General features: G+C 40.7%; 1 protein-coding gene and 1 long non-coding RNA gene across 8 annotated transcripts in view; one reads left to right on the top strand and one right to left on the bottom strand.

The window, feature by feature from the left end:
- LOC140211726 (uncharacterized) overlaps window positions 1–22,944 on the bottom strand; it is a 107,614-nt gene that overhangs the window by 56,868 nt on the left and 27,802 nt on the right. Inside the window, exons 3-4 of one of the 4 annotated variants that reach the window (XR_011889564.1) lie at window positions 13,587–13,827; window positions 10,469–11,665 (exon numbers count right to left, since the gene is read on the bottom strand). This is a non-coding gene — a long non-coding RNA (uncharacterized lncRNA). Of the gene's footprint in view, window positions 1–10,468; window positions 11,666–12,905; window positions 13,154–13,586; window positions 13,828–22,944 lie in introns of those variants that run through there. The other 3 variants (XR_011889562.1, XR_011889563.1, XR_011889561.1) reach the window with 3 other exon arrangements.
- rassf6 (Ras association domain family member 6) overlaps window positions 1–22,944 on the top strand; it is a 67,147-nt gene that overhangs the window by 20,293 nt on the left and 23,910 nt on the right. For all 4 annotated transcript variants that reach the window (XM_072281828.1, XM_072281824.1, XM_072281825.1 and 1 more), the window contains 5 exons: window positions 12,963–13,061; window positions 16,324–16,402; window positions 17,607–17,746; window positions 20,264–20,361; window positions 21,014–21,186. In XM_072281828.1, the coding sequence (XP_072137929.1) occupies window positions 13,003–13,061; window positions 16,324–16,402; window positions 17,607–17,746; window positions 20,264–20,361; window positions 21,014–21,186 (549 nt within the window). In that variant the 5' untranslated portion in view covers window positions 12,963–13,002. The remainder of the gene's footprint in view (window positions 1–12,962; window positions 13,062–16,323; window positions 16,403–17,606; window positions 17,747–20,263; window positions 20,362–21,013; window positions 21,187–22,944) is intronic.

The raw sequence follows: 22,944 nt of genomic DNA, 5'->3' as shown, positions 1-22,944 counted from the left end.
CAAGAAAATTGATGAAGATGATCACTTGCTGTTAGAATGCACACCAAATTCACACATTGACTCTTCCGACACCTCTCTGATGTAGGCAGCAGCACGATCCACACCGTCCAGCTCCTTCAGTTTCTCCCACAATGAGCTACTTACTGATGGGGTAGACCTGCAGTACTTTAAGTTCTTAATATCCAGCAGGGTCTTGCGGTCATAAAAATATGTTTAAAAGGGACAGTAACACTTTTGGTTGGCCCTTTGGAAGTCACTGCGATCAAACATGCCACCATCTTACCAGAAGTCCTAAAATCTATATCTCTTACATCAAATGTCAGGTTACATCCCATGATTATCATCTATTTCAAGGTTTAAAGTAAATGATGTTATCAAAGTACATATATGTCACCATATACAACCCAGAGATTAATTTTCTCAGTCTTGTGTCTAATTTTCCTCACAAGCAAGATTAAACTGATTGGTGTATAGTTACAGAGTTTATCCCTAAGCTATTCTTTCAACAGGGGTGCATTATTTTAAAACTTTACTGTCTTCAAATGGCACCCTGGATTCTATGAGGCCAAAGTCGATGGCAGATGCTGGAATCTAGAACAACACAGAATGTGGGAAGGGGAAGATTGCCAGTACATAACAGTAGGAAAAGGGTAGCCATTCAGTGGAACCAGATGGGGATGGCATGATGGGCAGATGGAACCAAGTTGGGGATGGGATGTGTGGAAAGATGGGAAGGGTGAACAAGGGGAGAAGAAAACTGGGTGGACAGTTGAACGTGTGGGGGATGACAGTATCAGGGTTAACTGAAATTGGAAAATTCAGTGTTCATGTCATTGGGTTATAAATGTCCCACGAAGAATACGTGCTATACTTCCTACTTGTCCGCATTGACTTTCTCCCCTCCTGTAAGAACAGCAATAGAGTTCCCTTGGTCAGCACCTTTCACCCCACCAGCCTCCAAGTCCGACATACCATCCTTTGCCATTTTTGGCAGCTCCAACACAACCCTACCACCAGCCACATCTCTCCCTCCCTCCTTTGTGATTTCCATAGAGACCATCTATTTATGACTCCCTGATCTGCTTATCGCTCTACACCCACCACTCCCCATACTCTCCTTGCAATACTTGATGTATAACTTCTGTCCTTTTGCCTGCCCCATCATCAACGTTCAAGTAGCTAAACAGTCTTTCCAAGTGCACCTTTTACAACCAGATCTCCTCAGTTCTATGCCTGTGACGAGGCCTCTTCTACATTGGTGGAAAACCTGCACTCTTTCTTCCGGTAAGATGGCAGCACGTGTGAATGCAGTAGCCTCTCGGGGCCAACAAAAGGAGATTCTTTCTCGTTGATCAGAGCAGCTGGACTGATGTTGGCGGCGTCAGCTGAAGTGTCGAAGGAGCTGGTCAGGATATTGGCGGAGCCCATCAGAATATGAGAGGAGCCCATCAATGTGTCGGAGGAGCCGGTTTGGGTCCAGTGGAGCTGACTTAGCTGCAGGACCGTGTTGCTGCTCACTCGGCAGCACTGGAGTTGGTACAGTATGACCGTGGGTGATTTCAAATGCAATCACAAGACCCTGTAGTTGCCGCAGGCCTGTCACCCTTCTCTGGTGGACGGGCAGTTGACATGGGAGCTGTGTACCCTCAGTTGTAGTGAGAACTAGGCCTCCAGCCTCAGGCTTGCATGCTGCTGCAAACTAGGTGAGAGACACAGAAGCACTACAGCATGGTTGAGGCCTGGCCTGGCCTTGCCCGTTGGTGCTGCCCTCCCATGTTTGAGCAGTGGAATGGCAGGCTGGAATGCGGATCTGTACACTGGCAGGAGTACTGTATGTACCATCACTTGCTGGACATTGTGCTCATGGTCTTGGACCGTATATGTTTTATTTCTCGAGTTAATATACTTCTTTGTTTGATATTTTGAATTATGTTACTTGCTATTTTGAATGTTTTGCACCTTGGCCCCAGAGGAACATTGTCTCATTCAGCTGTATCTATATATGGTTTGAATGATAATTAAATTTGATTTGATTTGATTCTGTGCAACAACCACCTACAGTTTCAGGTTGATGTCATTTTAATTCTCCTTCCCATTCATAGACCAACCTGTTTGTCCTCGGCCTTATCAGAGGCCAACTACAAATTTAAGGGAACATCTCACATTTGCTTTGCTAGCTTACGATGCTATATTGTAAGCTATAAGCATTGAATTTTCTAATTTCAGTCAACTTACCCATGTTCATCTCCCATCCTCTCCCTGCCTCTAAATCTCTTTCTGCTTGTCATTTTATATCTCTTTTGTTTCTCTCTCTCACACACACATATTTGTCCAGCTAGTTTTCTTCTCTCTCTCTTCTCCCTGTATTCTCCTCCTCCCATCCATTTCCATCTGCCCTTTTATCTCCTTCCTACCTGGTTCCACCTAACATCTAGCAGTTTCTGTCTCACCTCACTACCTACTGCTGTATGCCAGCAATCTGTCTCGCCCTTCTCAGTCCTGAGGCAGGGTTTCAACCTGAAATGTCAAGCTACACCTTTTGCCTCCACAAATGCTGCCTGGCTCTCTCTCTCTCTCCATGTTGTTTTACAGCGGTTGACACCCAGCTTAATGGTGCATTACCGCCACCTTCTGCTCCGGATTGTGCAATAGACTTACATTCTACATCCCTTCACCCAATCTCTCACTCTCTCTCTCTCTCTCTCACACACACACACACACACCCTAACCTACACTTTATCCTCCCCTCTTTGGCCATCCTAGTACCCTATTCCTGCTTATCCGTCACATCCTATAAAAAACCCCTTACCCCTTAAGAAAGCTAAAAACATCCTAACCTGTGCTCTCTCACCCATGCCCAGCAACCCTTTCAATGTGAATTCCTGCACCAATTCCCTTAGATTAATTCTCATCATCTCCCTCTGTATCCCATACTTCCTGCAACTCAGAACTACATGTTCTACTGACTCCACTTCCTGACATTCCTCACACAATCCTGTCTGGTGTTTCCCTATCATTTTCAATGTTTTGTTTAATGCAGAGTGCCCCAGCCTTAACCTAGTCCACACAGTTTCCTCTCTTCTGTATCCATTACCTACCCCAGTACCTGCAACACTTTTTTGTATTTGATATAAAGGCCTCCCTTTCCCCTCCCTGTCCCATCTTTCTTGCTACATTTGTTTGATTTTTTTCCCCAGATTACACACTTAACCTCAGCTTTATTGATACTAATGTGTATTTCTATATTTTCTTTCTTTAACGCCCTCTTTGCCAACTCAACCACCCTCTCATTCCCCTTCACCCCTACATATGCTGGAACCCATAGAAATTTTACCTGACCTCCCTGATTTGGATTTCTTGTGACTGACTGAAGGACTTCATAAAGTACATCTTGCCGACTGTTTGAGTGAAAAGACCTTAAACTTGCTAGAACTGAGGATGAATCTGAGTATATCAACGCTTTGACTTTTCTAGCTTTCTCCACCCATCGCAACACAACCAACACTGCCAGCATCTCCACTGTACACACCCCTAAATTATTTAGATGTTCTTCTGCTGATTCCAATTTCTTTTGCTGGTATAGCCACCCCAAACCCTGTCACTCCTGTTTCAGGTACCTTAGCACCATCCGTATAAATCTGAACATAATCACTATACTTTTCCATCACATGACAGTTAAATGCACTTACCAAATCAGTTTTATATTTTCCTTTCCTCTTTACCTCTACAAATGCCAGTCTATGTCAGGCCATACAAGCTTCCATGGAGCTACAACCGGATAAACTACTTAAGGACTTATCCTTAGATCAAACACTCCACGTTCTTTAGCAATATCATTCCCTACCCAACTAAACTTATCCTTTTGAAAACTCCCAGTTACCCAGCACTCCTGCAACACTCCTTTAGCAGGGTGAGAATCATTGCACCCCTGCAAGTTAGCCCAGTAGTTTGCCACCAGTTGCATCCTTCTTAGTTCCAAAGGCATTACTCCTATTTCTACCTGTAGGGCTGATACTGGTGATGTTTTAAAAGCCCCACTGCACACTCTCAAAGCCTGAGCCTGAATCACATCCAGTTTCCTTATAAGAGACCTAGCTGCTGATCCATATGCTATATTTCCATAGTTCATCACAGATCTTACTAAAGCCACATACATTCTCTTCAACACTGAACAACTTGCTCCCCATTCCCTACCAGTCAAACATCTCATCACATTTATTACTTTTTTTCATTTTTCCTCACCTTTCCTGATATGGTTTGCCCATGTTAATCATGAATCAAACATAACTCCCAGAAATTTAAATGATCCAACCCTTTCTAATTCAATCCCATACATCTTTAACTTCTTCCCTACCTCAATTCTTTTCCTGGTGAAAAATACAGTTTGAGTTTTCTCTTCTGAAAATCTACATCCCCAATCATAACCCCACTCCACCACTTCATCAATTGCTCCTTGTAGTTTCCTGATTATATGCTCCATGTTCCTGCCTCTTTTCCACAAGGCCCCGTCATCCGCAAACAGTGATTTACCTATGTCCACTGGTACCTTTATGAAGACATCACTGATCATGATGATGAAAAGTAACGGGCTAATCATACTACCTTGAGGTGTGCCATTTCCCACTATGTACTGTTTTGATAATTCTGATCCAATCTGAACTTGAATTTTTCTACCAAACAAAAAATCTTAAATTCAATTAAAAACTCTCCCACCAACCCTCATCTTATGCAGTTTAATAAACAATTCTTCCTTCCACATTATATCAAAGGCTTTTTCAATGTCAAAAAACACTGCAACTACTGACTCCAATAACTCTGCAACTCTGCTCCGTCTAGCGGAATTAGTCCTTACTCTTATAATTTCTCCTTTCGCTCCTCACACTTCCTCCAAACAAAAGGTGTAGCTATGGGCACCCGTATGGGTCCTACCTATGCCTGCCTTTTTGTTGGCTTTGCGGAACAATCTATGTTCCAAACCTATTCTGGTATCTGTCCCCCACTTTTCCTTCGCTACATTGACGACTGCATTGGCGCTGCTTCCTGCACGCATGCTGAGCTCATTGACTTCATTAACTTTGCCTCCAACTTTCACCCTGCCCTCAAGTTTACCTGGTCCATTTCCGACACCTCCCTCCCCTTTCTAGATCTTTCTGTCTCTATTTCTGGAGACAGCTTACCTACTAATGTCTACTATAAGACTCTCACAGCTATCTGGACTATTCCTCTTCTCACCCTGTCTCTTGCAAAAATGCCATCCCCTTCTCACAATTCCTCCGTCTCTGCCGCATCTGCTCTCAGGATGAGGTTTTTCATTCCAGGACGAGGGAGAAGTCCTCCTTTTTTAAAGAAAGGGGCTTCCCTTCCTCCACCATCAACTCTGCTCTCAAACGCACCTCTGCCATTTCACGCACATCTGCTCTCACTCCATCCTCCCGCCACCCCACTAGGAATAGGGTTCCCCTTGTCCTCACCTATCACCCCACCAGCCTCCGGGTCCAACATATTATTCTCCATAACTTCCGCCACCTCCAACGAGATCCCACCACTAAGCATATCTTTCCCTCCCCCCGCCCTGCTTTCCAGAGGGATTGCCCCCTACGTGACTCCCTTGTCCATTCGTCCCTCCCATCCCTCCCCACCGATCTCCCTCCTGGCACTTATCCTTGTAAGCAGAACAAGTCCTACACATGCCCTTACACTTCCTCCCTTACCACCATTCAGGGCCCCAGACAGTCCTTCCAGGTGAGGCGACACTTCACCTGTGAGTCGGCTGGGGTGATATACTGTGTCCAGTGCTCCTGATGTGGCCTTCTATATATTGGCGAGACCCGACGCAGACCGGGAGATCGTTTCGCTGAACACCTTCACTCTGTCCGCCAGAGAAGGCAGGATCTCCCAGTGGCCACACATTTTAATTCCACGTCCCATTCCCATTCTGATATATCTATCCATGGCCTCCTCTACTGTAAAGATGAAGCCACACTCAGGTTGGAGAAACAACACCTTATATTCCGTCTGGGTAGCCTCCAACCTGATGGCATGAACACTGACTTCTCAATCTTCCGCTAATGCCCCACCTCCCCCTTGTACCCTATCCGTTATTTATTTATATACATTCTTTCTCTCTCTCTCCTTTTTCTCCCTCTGTCCCTCTCACTATACCCCTTGCCCATCCTCTCGGTTTCCCCCCCTCCCCTTTTTCTTTCTCCCTAGGCCTCCTGTCCCACGATCCTCTCATATCCCTTTTGCCAATCAACTGTCCAGCTCTTGGCTCCATCCCTCCCCCTCCCGTCTTCTCCTATCATTTTGGATTTCCCCCTCCCCCTCCCACTTTCAAATCTCTTACTAGCTTTTCTTTCAGTTAGTCCTGACGAAGAGTCTCAGCCTGAAACGTTGACTGTACCTCTTCCTAGAGATGCTTCCTGGCTTGCTGCGTTCACCAGCAAGTTTGATGTGTGTTGCTTGAATTTCCAGCATCTGCAGAATTCCTCGTGTGTGCGCAACTACTGACTCTTTATTTGCCTGGGCCTTTCTTATTTCAGTCTCTAACCTTATCATTGAGTCCATGGAATTCCTTCCCTTCCTAAAACCACGCTGATAACTTGCCAGCATTCCCCTCTTCTCAAGCTCATATGATAACCTTTCTGTTGTCATCCTTTCCATATATTTGATGTTAATGCTACTGGTCTGTAGCTAGTGGGTTTTGATGGATCCTTACCAGGTTTCCTTATTGGAATTACTACTGCTTCTTTCCATGCACTTGGTAATCTTCCCTCTTCCCACACTCTGTTATAAAAATGCAGCAACTTCAAGAGTGCTCCTTCTTCTAGATTTTTTAGCATAACATAGCATATCAGATCTTTCCCTGGGGATGCTGGTCTCCATCTCTTTATTGCCCTCACCATTTCTGCCAACATAAATGGATCATCAATTATATCGTCTGTTTCCTCCCTCCTGTTTAACACACCTGGGTGTTGACTCATTGTCCTTTCCCTTCTCCTTCTCCCTTCTTCAGACAAACTTTCTGAACTGTGTATCTGTACAAACAACTTGGCAGTGATCTCAGCCTTATCCTTACTGGAGACTGCTATTTCCTCCTCAGATATCATTACTAGATATTCCCATTCCCTTCTATCTCCCCCATACTCTTAATCATTCCCCATACCGCTCCCACAGGTGTTGTTCTTCCTATTTTGTTGCAAAAACTCCTCCAACTTGCCTTTTTAGCTTGACATATAGTTCTTCTCACCACTGCCTGTGCCTTCTTATATTGAATCAAATGCTGCCTAATAAGGGTTCTTTTAACTAGCCTGAATGCTCTATTTCTGTTTTTTAGAGCCTGACAACATTCCTCTGTCCACCATGGTACCAGTTTCCTATTCATCCTATTTTTACTCCTGGGTATAGACCCTTCTGGTGCCCTAATAATTGCTGAAGTCACCTGACTGTTTACTTCATCTATATTTCCAGAAATGTCAATCTTTGTCAATGCTTCTTCACTCAACTTCTGGAACTTACCCCAATCTGCTTTTCCAAACACCCACTTTGGGATTTCACCACCTGGTCTTACTTCAACTCTTTCACCCACTGAACATAAAACTGGGTAGTGATCACTGCCTACTGTTGAAGCAGTCCAAACTCCCCAGTTACTAATGCCAGCCAAGGTATTAGACACTAACGTAATATCTAATACTGACTCAGTACCTGCTGTTATGTTTATCCTTGTTCCTCTACCATCATTCATACACACCAAATCCCTTTCTTCCATCAAATCTTCAATTACCTTTCCATTTGAATCTGTAATCAGATCCCCCAAATATTGTGCTGTGAGCATTGAAATCTGCACACCACACTACTTTATGTCTGTTTTGTCCTCGTATCCTTAATAGGCTGTCAAAATCCAACCTTTTACATGGATTGTAGTAGTTAATTATAACCACTCCCTCCCCTCTCTCCCACACTTCCACCACTATGTATTCCTGATGTGACGAGAGAGGGTTACAAAGACTACACATAGATTAAGATGTTAACTGTCCTGTGCTGGCACCAGTGGGATCAACAGTTGATCTGCCACCTGTCTTCAGGAGAAAGAGAGATAAGGAAGACAATGGAGCAGCATTTGGAAATGTTAATGAAGAGACAGGAGAGTTTAACGGACGGAGACACAGTCTGAGAGCTGTCAAGATCAGCTCCTTTTTGAACCCTGAACTGTTTGAGGTGTGATGGACAGGCGATACCCCAGCAGGGGGATAAAAAGGGACAGGTTCGCTAAGGCAGTACACACACACGACACCACGAGGTAACGAGACCCTGGAAGCGGTGCGCCTCCCACAAGTCGGTGGGAGTTTTTGGAGGGCTGGTCGCGGGACCAAGCCATAGACGCACAGGGTGGAAAGGTACGATCGGCAGGAACTTGGTGTGTGTCCGCCCTTGCCTGGGTGCCAGGTTCACTGCAGAGGAACGATCGTATCTGAAACGGAGGGGTCACAGTCGGTGACCTCAGAAGACATTACAAAGGGTTTGCCCGAAAGCTGACTGCGAAGAATATCGAAGGTCTGTGTGGAAGCCGTTTTGAATATTCATTCGTTTTTGCTCTCTCTCTCCTCCCCCCCCCCACCCCCGTCCACCGCCACGGCAGTGATTACTGTGAACTGAACTGAACTCAATTGAACTGAACTTTGCGTCACTTTGAAACTGGTCATTTACGCCTAGACGACGATAGAGCTTGATTGATCCTGTTATCCTAGTTCTGTGTACATGTGTGTTTATCATTGCTGAACTGTTGCATTTATTATCCTTTTGATTAGAGTACTGTGTTGTTTATTTCTTTAATAAAACTTTCTTAGTTCCAGTAATCCAGACTCCAACTGAGTGCTTCATTTCTGCTGGTTTGGCAACCCAGTTACGGGGTACGTAACACTGATCACCTCCTTTTTCCAGTACCCTATATGGTATACCTTGCTTGATTAACATAGCACAACCCCCTCCTCCCCCTAAATTTCTATCCTTCCTTATCATTGTATACCCACATACCACAAAGTCTAAAGTTGGTTTCAACCAAGTTTCCTGAATACACATTACATCCGGTTTTACAACCATTTCTTTAATAAAGTGCTTGAATTCTTGACTATTGGCCAGTAAGCTCCTTGCATTCCATTGCAAAAGAATCACCATAATTAGTATTAACCAACCCATGACACTTCCTGGCTTAACTGATTAGTCACTTCTTCCCGTGTCAGTCCTATTAACCCTAAATGGTTCACTGCTGCTTTGACCACTAGCTGAATTTTGTCACTTTTTGACTTTACCTCAGCCGTACTATTAATCACTCCTGCAATGAATGGTACTAGAACCTTTTTGTCTACATAAACCCTGTCTTTTGTTGCATCTCTCGCATCCCTATTGCTCCCTGTTCATTAGGAGCATTATTCTGTTCTCTTGACGTTCTTACAGCTTCTGCATAAGTGATCTTACTTTTCACTCTTATTTCTTGAATTTTATTCTTCCGTCTCATAACCTCACACTCACTATATGCCACATTATGAGCTCCTCCACAATTGCAGCATTTTGGTTGCACTCCTGTTCGGCACTTTCCATATTCATGATCACCCCCACATATAGCACATCTCCTCTGCCTTTCACAGTTTTTAACTATGTGTCCAAACCTTTGACAACTATAGAACCTCAATGGCTTTGGCACATACACCTTTTACTGGGTAACTCATGAAACCCAGGAACACCTTCCTTGGCACGCTTTCTTCTTCAAATTCAGTCAATACTGTTTCACTTTCCTTTTTCATTCCCTCCTTTGTTGTTTTCAGTCTTAGAACATTCATTACTTTTCCTCCTTTGATATTCCTTTTTTAACTCCTCCATATTTATACTCATTAGTACCCCCGTGATCACTCCTTTACAATCACCATTTCGTGCCCTCACCCTCCCTGTGTATTCCACCTTGCATTTTCCTATCTCTTTTAGCTTGAGTGCTTTCTCAAGTTGATTCCTCATTCACACATCTTACCAATAGGTTGCCATCATTAAGGACTTTTGCAAATACTATTTCCCCTATCTTATTTGCCAGAGTTGTTGTTAGCAAACGGGTTAATCTTCTTCATATGTCCCTGAGCCTTCTCATTAAACCTAATTATGACAACACCTTCTCTCTGAACTTGTTTATCTTCCGCCCAGCCTGCTGCTTGACTCATTGGGTTTTTCCAGCATTCTTTTTTTAATTAAAAATCTGGTTTTGTTTCATTGAAAATCTGAAATAAAAATCTTGATATCTGAAATAAAAAAGAAACTGATGGAAACATGCAGCAGTTCAATCTGTATAAAGAAAAATAAGAGTTAACATTTCAGGATGCTACCTGACTTGCTGATTTTTTCAATATTCTCTTTATTTAATAACCCCAAAATTGATAAACATTTGGAAGGTTATGACCAAGACTTTCATAGTTACTTCCCTTCCTTCCCTCACCAAGTGACTTATCTGCGTGAGGGCAGTTAGCCATTCTAGTACCACCAATTTCCAATTTTTAACTGATCCAGAATCTCAACCACTTCTTCCTTTGCTGATTCTCCAAAAGCATCTACTTCTTGGATAAAGACCAATGGAAGGTACTCACTTGTACCTTGAGTGCCTATGGAATATTTTTGCTGCCAATCTTGTGACATTTTCCCTTTGCCTTTCTTCTTGACTCTTTTAACTTCCCACCTGAAGTTTCTGTGATCAACCTGCTTCTCACTTGTGTTAACAACCTGGGATCTGTCAAATGCTCTCTTTTGCACTCTGTTTTATTGTCTTTGATTAACGAGAAAGTTCTACCATAACTTCCCCAGCCTTTCTTCTTCATGTAACTGAAACACTTCCATCTTAAAGGTCTCTTATTCTTCAATGACAGTTCTGCCTGCCAGGTTGTGATTCCACTTTATCCTGGCCAGATCTGTTTGTATGCTATTGAAGTTGGCTTGCCAATTATTTACCATGGAGGGGTTTATCTCCTTTCACACATTTATTCCAAATATCGTTTCCTAGCTGTTTTGCCACCAATGTTAGATTAGATTAGATTATGAGGACATTCAGTCCTCGTTTATTGCCATTTAGAAATGCATGCATTAAAAAATGACACAACGTTCCTCCAGGACGATATCACAAGAAAACACAGGACAAACCAAGACTAAAACTGACAAAACCACATAATTATAACATATAGTTACAATGCAGAGCAATACCATAATTTGATAAAGAGCAGACCATGGGCACAGTAAAAAAAAGTCTCAGAGTCCCAGTAGACTCATCATCTCATGCAGGCGGCAGAAGGGAGGAACTCTCCCTGCCATGAAACCTCCAAGCACCGCCAACTTGTCGATGGAACACCTTTGGAAGCACCCGACCGCAGCGGACTCTGAGTCCATCCGAAAACTTCGAGCCTCCAACCAGCCCCTCCGACACAGCCTCTCCGAGCACCATCCTCTGCCGAGTGCTTTGACTCCGCCCTGGCCGCCGAGGAACAAGCAAAGCCGAGGACTCGGGGCCTTCTCCTCCGGAGATTCTGGACCACACAGTAGCAGCAGCAGCGAAGCAGGCATTTCAGAAGTTTCACCAGCTATTCCTCCGTGCTCTCATGTCCGTCTTCATCAAATCAGGATTGTGCATGGCACCCTACTTAACAAATAACAGACATCACCACCGGAGTGGCCACTGCAAGCTGCGTCGCGCCGCCATCTTCTCCTCCTTTAGTCTATTTTTCTAAATAGATTTACCAACATCACCTTCCTGGTAGACCACAGAAACTAAACTCAGCAAATTTCAGAAATTTAGCCTCTTATATATACCATTGTTCTGCCAGTTTATATTTGGTTCGTTGAAGTCTGCCATCCTTTATCACTAATTTATAGTTTATGCACAAGTCTGCAATTTCTGTGCCAAATCTGCTCCATAGTACCCATCCCACAAGTTAAAGCTGGTAGAATAGTCCTAATTGTATAAACCATCTCTCTTGAACAGATTTTGATTTTTGCAATACTTCCTCTCTCTCTCCAGCACTGTAACATTCTCCTTAATCAAAACTCTGCCTCCTTTATTTCCCTTTCCCTTCTTTCTTAAACACTTTGTATCCAAGAATATGAGAAACCATTATTTTTTGGAGCTCGATACCTATTACTGCCACAATACAAGAACCCATTAGTTAAAATGCTTCTTGCTTTATGTATGAGAACTGTCAGCCTACCTTAGACAATAAGACTGCTGCAATTTAAAATTCTTCCCTCATCCAAAATTAATTGGAATTGGTTACCAACCCGAACACACAACAATGAACCTACAGAATTTTCTAACCGAATTACCCCATAAACACTTCATATCTGTTTATCTGAGAAATTGGGTTAAAATCCATGGAAATGAAGCAATTTTCACTCACAAATCTATCCTTAACTTGATATGTTTTCAAAGAATGCATCTAGTTGATCTGATCATTTTGAGATCTATGTAGAGGATATCAATTACAGGCTGCTAACTTTGTCTCTAATCATTGGAGGTAGCTGAGAAGCCTCTGCCATTCCTAGTTGCACCAGAAACATTTATCCACAGTTTTTATATTACCTGCATTTACTTTAATGATGTTGCCTTTTTAACTATTTATTTAAATTAAAAAGTATTCAGAGAACCTTCACAAGCATTCTAATATATTCATTAGACTGGCAAATGGTGAAGGCAGGAATGTGATTTTGACATATCAGGCCTTTTATTTCAGAGGCTTCATTGGCTGAGTTTGTTCTGACCAGTGTGACTAGATCACATTGCACTGGCTCAATTGTCTACTGGTTGTTGCTGTTCAGAAAGGTTGGCTTTGCAGATATCACCTCAGCATTGAATGTAAATGTTTTCAATGAGTTCCACTGGGAAAAATATTACAATATTCATTGCATAAGTTGTTTAAAAAAATCCCATGTTGTTTATTCAGCTCTTCAGGTTTTTTTGTTCTCTGAATAAATGCACTTGTCATGAACACTGTACATCTGCAACCTGAAATTCAAGTTCGCAAAGGCAAGACCATTTCCAGGTACCAAGATTCTCTTGTGAAGTCTTATTTATCTTTGATCCCTTTCCAATCGTTACTCTGAAGTTATTATTTTGGTGGAGCTTCTTTTGTATCTGAATGAGTGAAATAGTTTTGGTTTTATCATTGTAAACAAACATATTAAGGGTACCTTTAAAGAGAATATTAATTGTTACGAGTTAGTGATAAAAAAATTAGGTACCTACACTTACTGCCATGCAGCTAATAACAATTCAAAAACTCTGCTCTACGTTTTCATCACCTACATTGTCTCCTAGCAAAGCAATGCCTAGATTCTACCATCTTCATTTTCAATCACTCCATGAAATTGCTCTTTCTTATCATTACAACCTCCGTCAACCCTTTAGCCCAGCAAAATAAGTGAGCTTCCACATGCACCAGAGAATATTTGATTACACTGCCACTGGTAGCCACGTCTTCAACTTCAAAACCTAGCTCCAGAATTCCCTTCCTCAATCTCCAGGCCCATCTCACTTGCTTCCTTTAAAAATTCTCCTTAGAACCTACCTCTGACATTTTGTTTATTATCCCCAGTAGTGGTTCTATGTAAATCTTCGGCTCAAAACGTCGACAATACTCCTTTCCATAGCTGCTGCCTGGCCTGCTGAGTTCCTCCATCATTTTGTGTGTGTTGCTTGGATTTCCAGCATCTGCAGATTTTCTCTTGTCTGATGGTGTCACAAAGACTACTTCCCATGAATTTAACTCCAAATACCATTATTCAAGTTCCAAGATGAGAATATGGACCCTAAAATGCAAAACACTGCATTAATTCATAAAAATTTAACAAAATAGAAACAGCAGAAAACCTTAAGCTCTTCAAGCCTTCTCAGTCTTTGAGCGAAATCATGGCTAATCTGATCTCCACTTTGCTGCCTATTGCAAACAATATTCAATTTTCTGATATAGATTATTCTAAAGATTCACAACCCTCCGAGAGAAGAAATTCCTATGCATCCCAATTTAAGACAGGTGACCCATTTTATCTGAATCCTTGCCATCTCTTTCTTGATATAACTATTGCATAAACTCACATTTTTTCACATTATACTCTATATGTCAAACTTTAAACAATTTTATCCTCTCTGTGTCTCTTTTTGCAGACTCATTGTGTCGCCCTTGCAAATTACTCTCCCAATATCTTTATATTAGCAGCAAAAACACTTGGTCCTGGCAACCAAATTATTAATGTAAACTGTAAACACTGGAGCTCCAAAAGTTATACCTGTGGCATTCCACTCATAATGCCAAGTTAAAATGACCTATTTATCCCAACACTTTAATTTCTGTTAATTGGTTAATGCTCCATCTATGCCACTATATTGTCTCATCCCATTGAGCTTCCAGGTTTTACAGTAACCTTCATGCGCTACTTTATCCAATGCTCTTTGGAAATATAAATATCTATTGGCTCTCTTGTATCCAGCTTCTACTTACACCATCAAAGAAGATAATAAAATTGTCAAACCCAATTTTGTTTTCCTTCAACCATTCTGACGCTGCTAAATTGAATTATGATTTTCTAAATTCCTGATTGTTTACTGGAAGAAAAAAAATGCAGAGACATGGGCAGAGGGTGTGAAATTGAGTAATGCTGGATCGTTTTTACATGGAACTATTACAGACGCTTTTCATGGTCCCCTTCTATGCTGTACTCATTTTGTTATTCTGCGGTACATTTTCCTCAATAATAGATCTAACATTTTCCCAGCAACACGTTAGACTAACTTACCTTGTGTTCAGTATCTCCCTCCTTTAATGACTATGAGTACTATATCAGCAATTTTCCATTTCATGCTAAATTTCAAATTCTAGGGAACTTTGGAAGATAACATCCAATATATCTGTTATTAATGCAGACACTTACAAAAGATCTCGGATGTAAATCAGCAGATCTAGAGAACCTGTTTAAGTCAATATGTTTATTTGTATTCCCCTCCCTTAGGAATAGTTCTTGTTTTAAATTCCCATTTATCCTTGATTTTTATGCTATCATTGCAATGCGTTCAAAGCAGATTCGAAGTATTTGTTCAAAGTCTCTTCTGTTTCTTTATTTGCCATTTTCCACTTTTTCATATCTTCCTCTAGGAGAACACTATGTGTTTCAGGCAACACACATAAAATGCTGGAGGAATTATTCAGGCACTCACGTCTTTTTGCTATAGTGTCGAAACTCTATGATGCAACGTTTTCCTTGCTAATATTCTCTCATTACCCATTTTCGTTATCAACCTAAAACTTTCAAATCTTATTGACTACTATTAACCTTTCAATATTTATGTCTTTTCTTTCAATTTGACACTATTCTTAGCTTTGTTAATTGTTCCTAGATTAATTACTCTTCTTGTAGAATCTTTATTTTCAATGGAATATGTTTGTGGAGAATTATGAGTTACTTCCTTTTAGTTCTGACACTGCTTAACCACTGTCTTGCCTTTTAACCTGTGTTCCTAGTCTGTTTTAGTCAATTATACCTTATAATTACCTTTTTTAAGTTTAAGACACTAATTTCAGTCTCTCAGTCTCAAACTGAAAGTGAAACTTCTTCATGTTATACTTACCATTTCCAAAGGACACTTCCTCGTTACAATAAATTTCGCATCATATGTCAATGATAATAAATATGATTCAGACTCACACGACCAAATTTTAAATGGCCTACTTCCTGCTCGGTTCCTGGATATACTCAATGAACTGATCTCAAAATTATCTTTTAGATTTATCTGAACCATATGAAAATTTAAGTCACCCTCAATATTTATTACGTCCTATTATTTATTGAGCATTGTTACTGTTAAGAAGTCCACAGTATAGCTACTGTTAAGAAGTTCATTCATCAAAGACTAATTCATCAGAGAAGTTAGTCTCTGATAAAATACTTCATTAGGGACCAACTTCACTGATTATTTCTAACTTCCATCAAAGCAAAATCTTGATCTTCCATGCTAAAATCATTTATCACCAGGTTACAGTCTAATCACTGAGATTTCGCTCATCAAATATGATCAGGTGGAGAAGCAGACTTGAATGGTCCAGTGGTTAATTTAGATGCCCCTTCATCTGCAGGTTCTACCATAATGATCCGGTTCTTCACCAGCAGAGCTAATGCACCTCTGATTCATTCCGCAGTACTTCTAATTCTTTGAGCAATCAGTTTGATTAGAAAACTATGAAAAACAATTTCATTACTCAGATAGCTGGAATAAACATCAAGATTTTCAACTTACATTCTTATATTCCTCAGGCATGAGTTTTTGTCACTGTTAAGAACATACAATTGTTTTCATGAAGATAAGAGGAATTTTCAACTGTCATTTTATGAGGTAAGTACATTTAAATAAGCAGAAATTAAAGTTCATTTTAAAATACCATCCAATCTCATTGTCTTGTTCACCTTGAAGCAGAAATGAAAGCAAACCTATACAGTTCAGTACAGTGTAATGGTATGAAAACAACTGATGTAATCAGTGCACATCGGTTAAATCAACATACTGTAATCTACTAATAAGAAACATAAGATAATTAAACTTCTGCTTTTAAGGAATACTTTTTTCTATCTTTGACTTGATTAAATTTTTTAATTTATTCAGAAAGTGAGCAGGAGTATTCATCAGTGATATTTTAAAGAGATAACAATGACACTGGAATGAATCTTATCATCAGATATGGAGTTCACTATAATTTGTGTCTATTGCTGTTTTCAAGTTCTATTAAAATTAAGTGATATTTCTCTTCCTTTTTGTCCTACCCACTCAGTTGCCGTTGTTTATTTTGTCTCATGGCAACACTTGATGCCAAGTACAAGAAGAAATTCTGATCTATTGGTTTAGGATACTATCTTTAATAGGACTTTGATTGTTAGCTAAGAATTCAAAGTGAAATGTGTACGGCTCTGAATCATATTGTTCAAAGGAAAGACAGGACAAACAATTAAACAGGTTTTAAATTCACAGGACACAGAAATTCAAGGTTTGAGGAATTCACAATCTTTAAGCTGCTAGTGTGGAACTAAACTGGCTTTTTGCCTTGGTGTGTTAACATAAAAGAACATTACAATGGATACAAGACAAACAACCAGAATAGAAATAATATTATTCCCACATAAATATTGACAAGTAGAACGAAAGAAAGTGGTTGATGTTGACTGATTCACCCAATCAACCAAAACTATGAAAATAGTTGGTTGGGAATAGCATTGAAAATTTTATGGATAAATAAGGAGATGCAAGTCAAATGTTTCATTGGAAAATGCCAGCGGGAATGAGGGAGACCAATTTTGTCTTTGGAAAATACTAGATTAAGAGTTAAAAAGTAGAGGCCTATAAACACGTTGGTATTTTGGATCTAATTTTTAGACATAAGTACTTCAGATCCTGAAGGGAACCCAACTCCGCTGAGCTGGTTAAGATACTGACAGTAATATTTGAATCTATTTTTTCAACTGTTATAAACTGCTTTTGTTTTGAATATAACACTGTGTTCTGAAGCTTCCCTTATAAATTAAACTTCTCATTATTCCCTCTGAAGAGCAATGGAAAGGTTGTCTTGGAAGGACTATTGGATATTTCCTGGAGTGTAAAACAACCAGTAAGGTTACAGGTCAATGATGAGAAGTCCAGGTTACCATCAAAGTCTGCCCAAACTCCTGACCCTGTGACGAACAAAAGGTGGGTGATTCTCTGTATTCTTCTAAATCTTGGTAGATAAAATGCAAAGCACGGGAATGCAGAGTAAACACATTATCCCAGGCAATTCTCTCTCAATGGGAGCACAGTGCTAAGAATTGGATTACAATATTGTAACTTTAAATGCAATTTATATAATAGCACTCCAGATTATACTTCTCTCAGACTATCTTCAATTGTTACCCTCAGACCCTAGCATCTTGAATTATGCCTGATTGTATCCCCTTTACAGTAGAGTCCTTATCCCCAAATTATACTACCCTATCCAGTGGACTGTCATCTCTCCCCCAAAATATTTTATCCCATTGTCAATAGACAATAGATAATAGGTGCAGGAGTAGGCCATTCAGCCCTTCGAGCCAGCACCGCCATTCACTGTGATCATGGCTGATCATCCACAATCAGTACCCTGTTCCTGCCTTCTCCCCATATCCCTTGACTCCGCTATCTTTAAGAGCTCTATCTAACTCTTTCTTGAAAGAATCCAGAGAATTGGCCTCCACTGCCTTCTTAGGCAGAGCATTCCACAGATCCACAACTCTCTGGGTGAAAAAGTTTTTCCTCAACTCCATTCTAAATGGTCTACCCCTTATTCTTAAACTGTGGCCTCTGGCTCTGGACTCCCCCAACATCGGGAACATGTTTCCTGCCTCTAGCATGTCCAATCCCTTAATAATCTTATATGTTTCAATCAGATCCCCTCTCATCCTTCTAAATTCCAATGTATACAAGCCCAGTCGCTCCAATCTTTCAACATATGACATTCCCGCCATCCCTGGAATTAACCCAGTGAAGCTACGCTGCACTCCCTCCATAGCAAGAATGTCCTTCCTGAAATTTGGAAACCAAAACTGCACACAGTACTCCAGTTGGGGTCTCACCAGGGCCTTGTACAACTGCAGAAGGACCTCTTTGCTCCTATACTCAACTCCCCTTGTTATGAAGGCCAACATGCCATTAGCTTTCTTCACTGCCTGTTGTACCTGTATGCTCACTTTCAGTGACTGACGAACAAGGACACCTAGATCTCGTTGTACTTCCCCTTTTCCTAACTTGACACCGTTCAGATAGGAATCTGCCTTCCTGTTCTTGCCACCAAAGTGGATAACCTCACATTTATCCACATTAAACTGCATCTGCCATGCATCTGCCCACTCACCCAACCTGTCCAAGTCACCCTGCATTCTCATATCATCCTCCTCACATTTCACACCGTCACCCAGTTTTGTCATCTGCAAATTTGCTAATGTTACTTTTAATCCCTTCATCTAAATCATTAATATATATTGTAAATAACATTATTTAATAGCATTAAATAGTATTCGTCCTTGGAATAATTGTTTTTCTGCTCTCTAACCAGCCACTCCTCCAGACTCAATTAATCCATATTCTCTATCTTCTCCACTAAATGCTATTACCCACCACCCTTAACCCACCTACCATTCTCAACCCCAGGGAAAACCTTCACACAACACACAACTATCTGTTGGGTTCCTACCTCTGATTCACTTTGACTCACTCCTAAATGATGTTCATAAGCTGCACTGCACTGCAGTGTCAGTAGTTTCATATTTTGAAAGACTTCTTCGACTAACATCCTAACTGCTCAACTCAATGGATATGAATGATCCTGTGATGCTATTCTGATGAAGCACAACTGCATTATACACAAAACTCTGATCAATACCTATCCCTCAATCATTATCACTTAAATAGATAGATTATCAGATCATTCGCATATTGCTGTTTGGGGAAGAAACCATGACCAACACATAGTTCTCATGTGGGAGAATCATATCTCCTTCATTAACAAAAAAGCTTGGCAGAGGATGTGCTTTTTGTGGAAGTTAGTAAAATTTCATCTTCTCCAAAACATGCTGGTGCAATTCTACACTGAAATCTTAGGGAACATCCTCATGTCAGTCATTACTGTCTGGCTTGATGCAGCATCCTCTGACAATATATGAGAACTACAGCAAACTGTTAGGTCAGCTACAAAGGTCATTGGCTGCAGTCTACCATCAGTACAGGACTTATACGTGTCCAGGGCAAAGACGCGGGCAGGAAAAATTATTACAAACATTACCCACCCTGCAAACTTCCTTTTCCAAAAGCTCCCTTCTAGATTGCACTAAAGGGTTATTAAAACAAAAAATGCCACAACCTCTTAAAACTTTCTTTGCCCAGGCAACTCATCTGATCGACCATTCTAGTTCGACCCCACCTCCCTCTATCTATTATGCCCAACACTGCACTACACTGAAACACTTCAAACCACTTTTTAACAATGTTTTTTCCTGCATGTTGTGCCAACACACTACAGTAAAGTCCTAATACATATAACATATACGGTGAATATAGTTGATCGAATCAGCTGTTGCATTTCCAACGCTAAAATACTTCAGTAGTTGTAACGGCATTATAGATTTCTTGAAAACGACACTACAGACATAACGTCTTCATTTTCATTTCAGTCAATTAATTAACTTGTGTTTGCAGAGGAATGACACGATGGGGAGAGTTTGATAATTTGTACAACATTACGGAACTGGAAGAGGAGGCAGAAGTTGAGGAACAACAGCCTGCTAAGGAGCTGGGTAAGGTTCCTAGATCAGTATTTAAGGTTGTCAAGAATACTGGCCTTGGTAAAATACGGCATTGTGATTACACGCTGTCGGGGGAACAAAGATTTTTCAAATCGTCAATTTTGATAAAACTGTGGGTTCTTTCACTCAGCCAGTTCCATCATGGACACAACCCTCCCAGCCACTGAGGACACCTTTAAGAGGTGGTGCACCAAGAAGCTAGCATCCCTCACTAAGGAACCTCATGTCCAAGATATGTTCTTTTCTCATTACTGCCATCAGAGAGAAGGTACACAAGCCTGAAACTCACACACAATGATTCAGAAACAGCTTCTTCCTCTCAGACATCACATTTCTGAATGGTTCACGAACACTACCTTGTTATTTCTTTTAAGCAGTATTATTTTGTAATTTGTAGTAATTTTATGCAAAGAAAATTTCACGTCATACAAGACAGTGATAACAATAGTGATAGTGATTCTGATTCTGAAAATATATGAAGTATTATGAAGTACACATTTCATGTATTTTTGAAATTTGACCATTTAACAACAATTTTGGTCTGTGCAAAGTGAGGGTGAAGGTTCAACCAGCTTGAGCGCTAGAGAAAAATATGGCACATTAAAGTTCTAAGTTAATACTTTCTTCTCCTCCATCTTTTTAGTATATGAAACCAGTACATTAAAGCCAAAACGAACACAAGAAAGTGGCACCTTAATACGTACTAGGAGTGATGTGTCGCTGGTGTCAATGAGGGTAAAGAACCAAGCAGTGGCTACAGCACGGAAAGCTAAACACCATCGCTTCTCCATTAATGGCCATTTTTACAACTATGAGGTATGAGGAGCAAATCCAGTTCTTTTCTACTAAACAAGTACAGTTATGCTGCAAAGTACATTGTGTGAATTATAACTATGCAACTAGAAAACTGCACTCTCTATGATCAGTATCCAATATCTTTCTTTGGTGAAAATTAAGTGGCCGGAATGTATCGGTGGTTTGAGTTTAATCTCCATTTCAGAAAATTGAGCACATAATTTAGTTTGGTACAGTGTTTGACACTTCAGTGGTGTCATTTTAGGTGGCTGAAAATATTCCATAGCACTATTCAATGATTAGCATGGAGATTTTCTTGTGTAATCTTTCAACTAACACCAGTAACCAAGTAAATGTTTACCATACCTGCTGTCTGTAGGACATTTCTACTGCATATTGACTGTTATATATAGTTATATACATCAGAATCAACATGTTTAAAGATATTTTGTTGACGGTGAAATTCTTCTTTAGATCTTGAAGATGTAAGAGGCTGTTAAAGTGCATGTTTGTTCACATATAGTAGAAAATCAGCAGAATGAAAACCATAGGCTTTAATTATTCATTACTGGCTGTAGTTATTAAAACATTGTGGAGTCACTGTCCTCTATTCTTCCACAATACTCCTAAAAGTTCCTGTGAAGCAAGACTATTGCCCAAAGACCTCTGCCATCAGCTTTCACGTGCTCCAAGCTTTAATACCTCTCTCCTCACCTCCCAAGAGTTGGTGTGCCTGGTTTTGGATACCCACTTTCTTCACAGGTAACTCACCAAATTTGTATATTCCACCCATTCCTAGTAAATCCAAATTCATGTAATCACTCCATTCTTGATAGATAATAAACCCAACCTCCTGTACTCACCACTCCTGAGAGGTAATGGCCCCAACCTCATAGGACAGTACAGCACCGTAAAGACCTCAGGCCCACAATATGTGTCGACCCTTTAATCTACTCCAATATCAATCTAACCTTTCCTTCCCACATAGCCCTCCATTTTCTTTCATTCATGGCTTATCTAAGAGTCCCTGTCTGCCTCTACCATCACCCCTGACAGTATGTTCCACACACCTACTACTCTCCTTGTAAACATCTACCTCTGACACCCCTCTTATACTTTCCTCCAAACACCTTAAAGTTATGACCCTGATATTAGACATTTCTACCCTAGGTAAAAGTCTCTGGCTGTCTACTCTATCTATACCCCTTATCATCTTGTACACCTCTATCAAATAAATCACCTCTCATGCTCCTTCTCTCTGCAGAGAAAAGCCCTAGCTCACTCAATCTATCCTCATAAAACATGCTCTTTAATACAGGCAGCATCCTGGTAAATCTCCTCTGCACCCTCTCTAAATCTTCTACATTCTTTCTATCATGAAGGGACCAGAACTGAACACAGTACTCCAAGTGTAGTCTAACCAAAGTCTCATTGAACTGCAACATTACTTCACGGCTCTTCAACTCAATCCCCACTAACGAAAGCCAACACACCATACATCTTCTTAACCACCCCATCAACTTGCGCTGCAACTTTAAGGGATCTGTGGGCATGAACTCCAAAATTCCTCTGTTCCTCCACACTGTTAAGAATCCTGCCATTATGCCTGTATTCTGCCTTCAAGTTCAATATTCCAAAGTGAATTATATCATACTTCTCTGGAGTAACTCCAATGCCACTTGCCAGCTAAGCTCTGTATCCTATCAATATCCAGTTGTAACCTAAGACAATTTTCCACACTATCCATCACACCAGAAACCTTCATGTCACCTGCAGACT

Source organism: Mobula birostris, chromosome 17 (genome assembly GCF_030028105.1).
Source record: "Mobula birostris isolate sMobBir1 chromosome 17, sMobBir1.hap1, whole genome shotgun sequence".
In the NCBI taxonomy this organism is placed as follows: domain Eukaryota; kingdom Metazoa; phylum Chordata; class Chondrichthyes; order Myliobatiformes; family Myliobatidae; genus Mobula; species Mobula birostris.
This window is presented reverse-complemented; position numbering and strand designations above follow the sequence as displayed.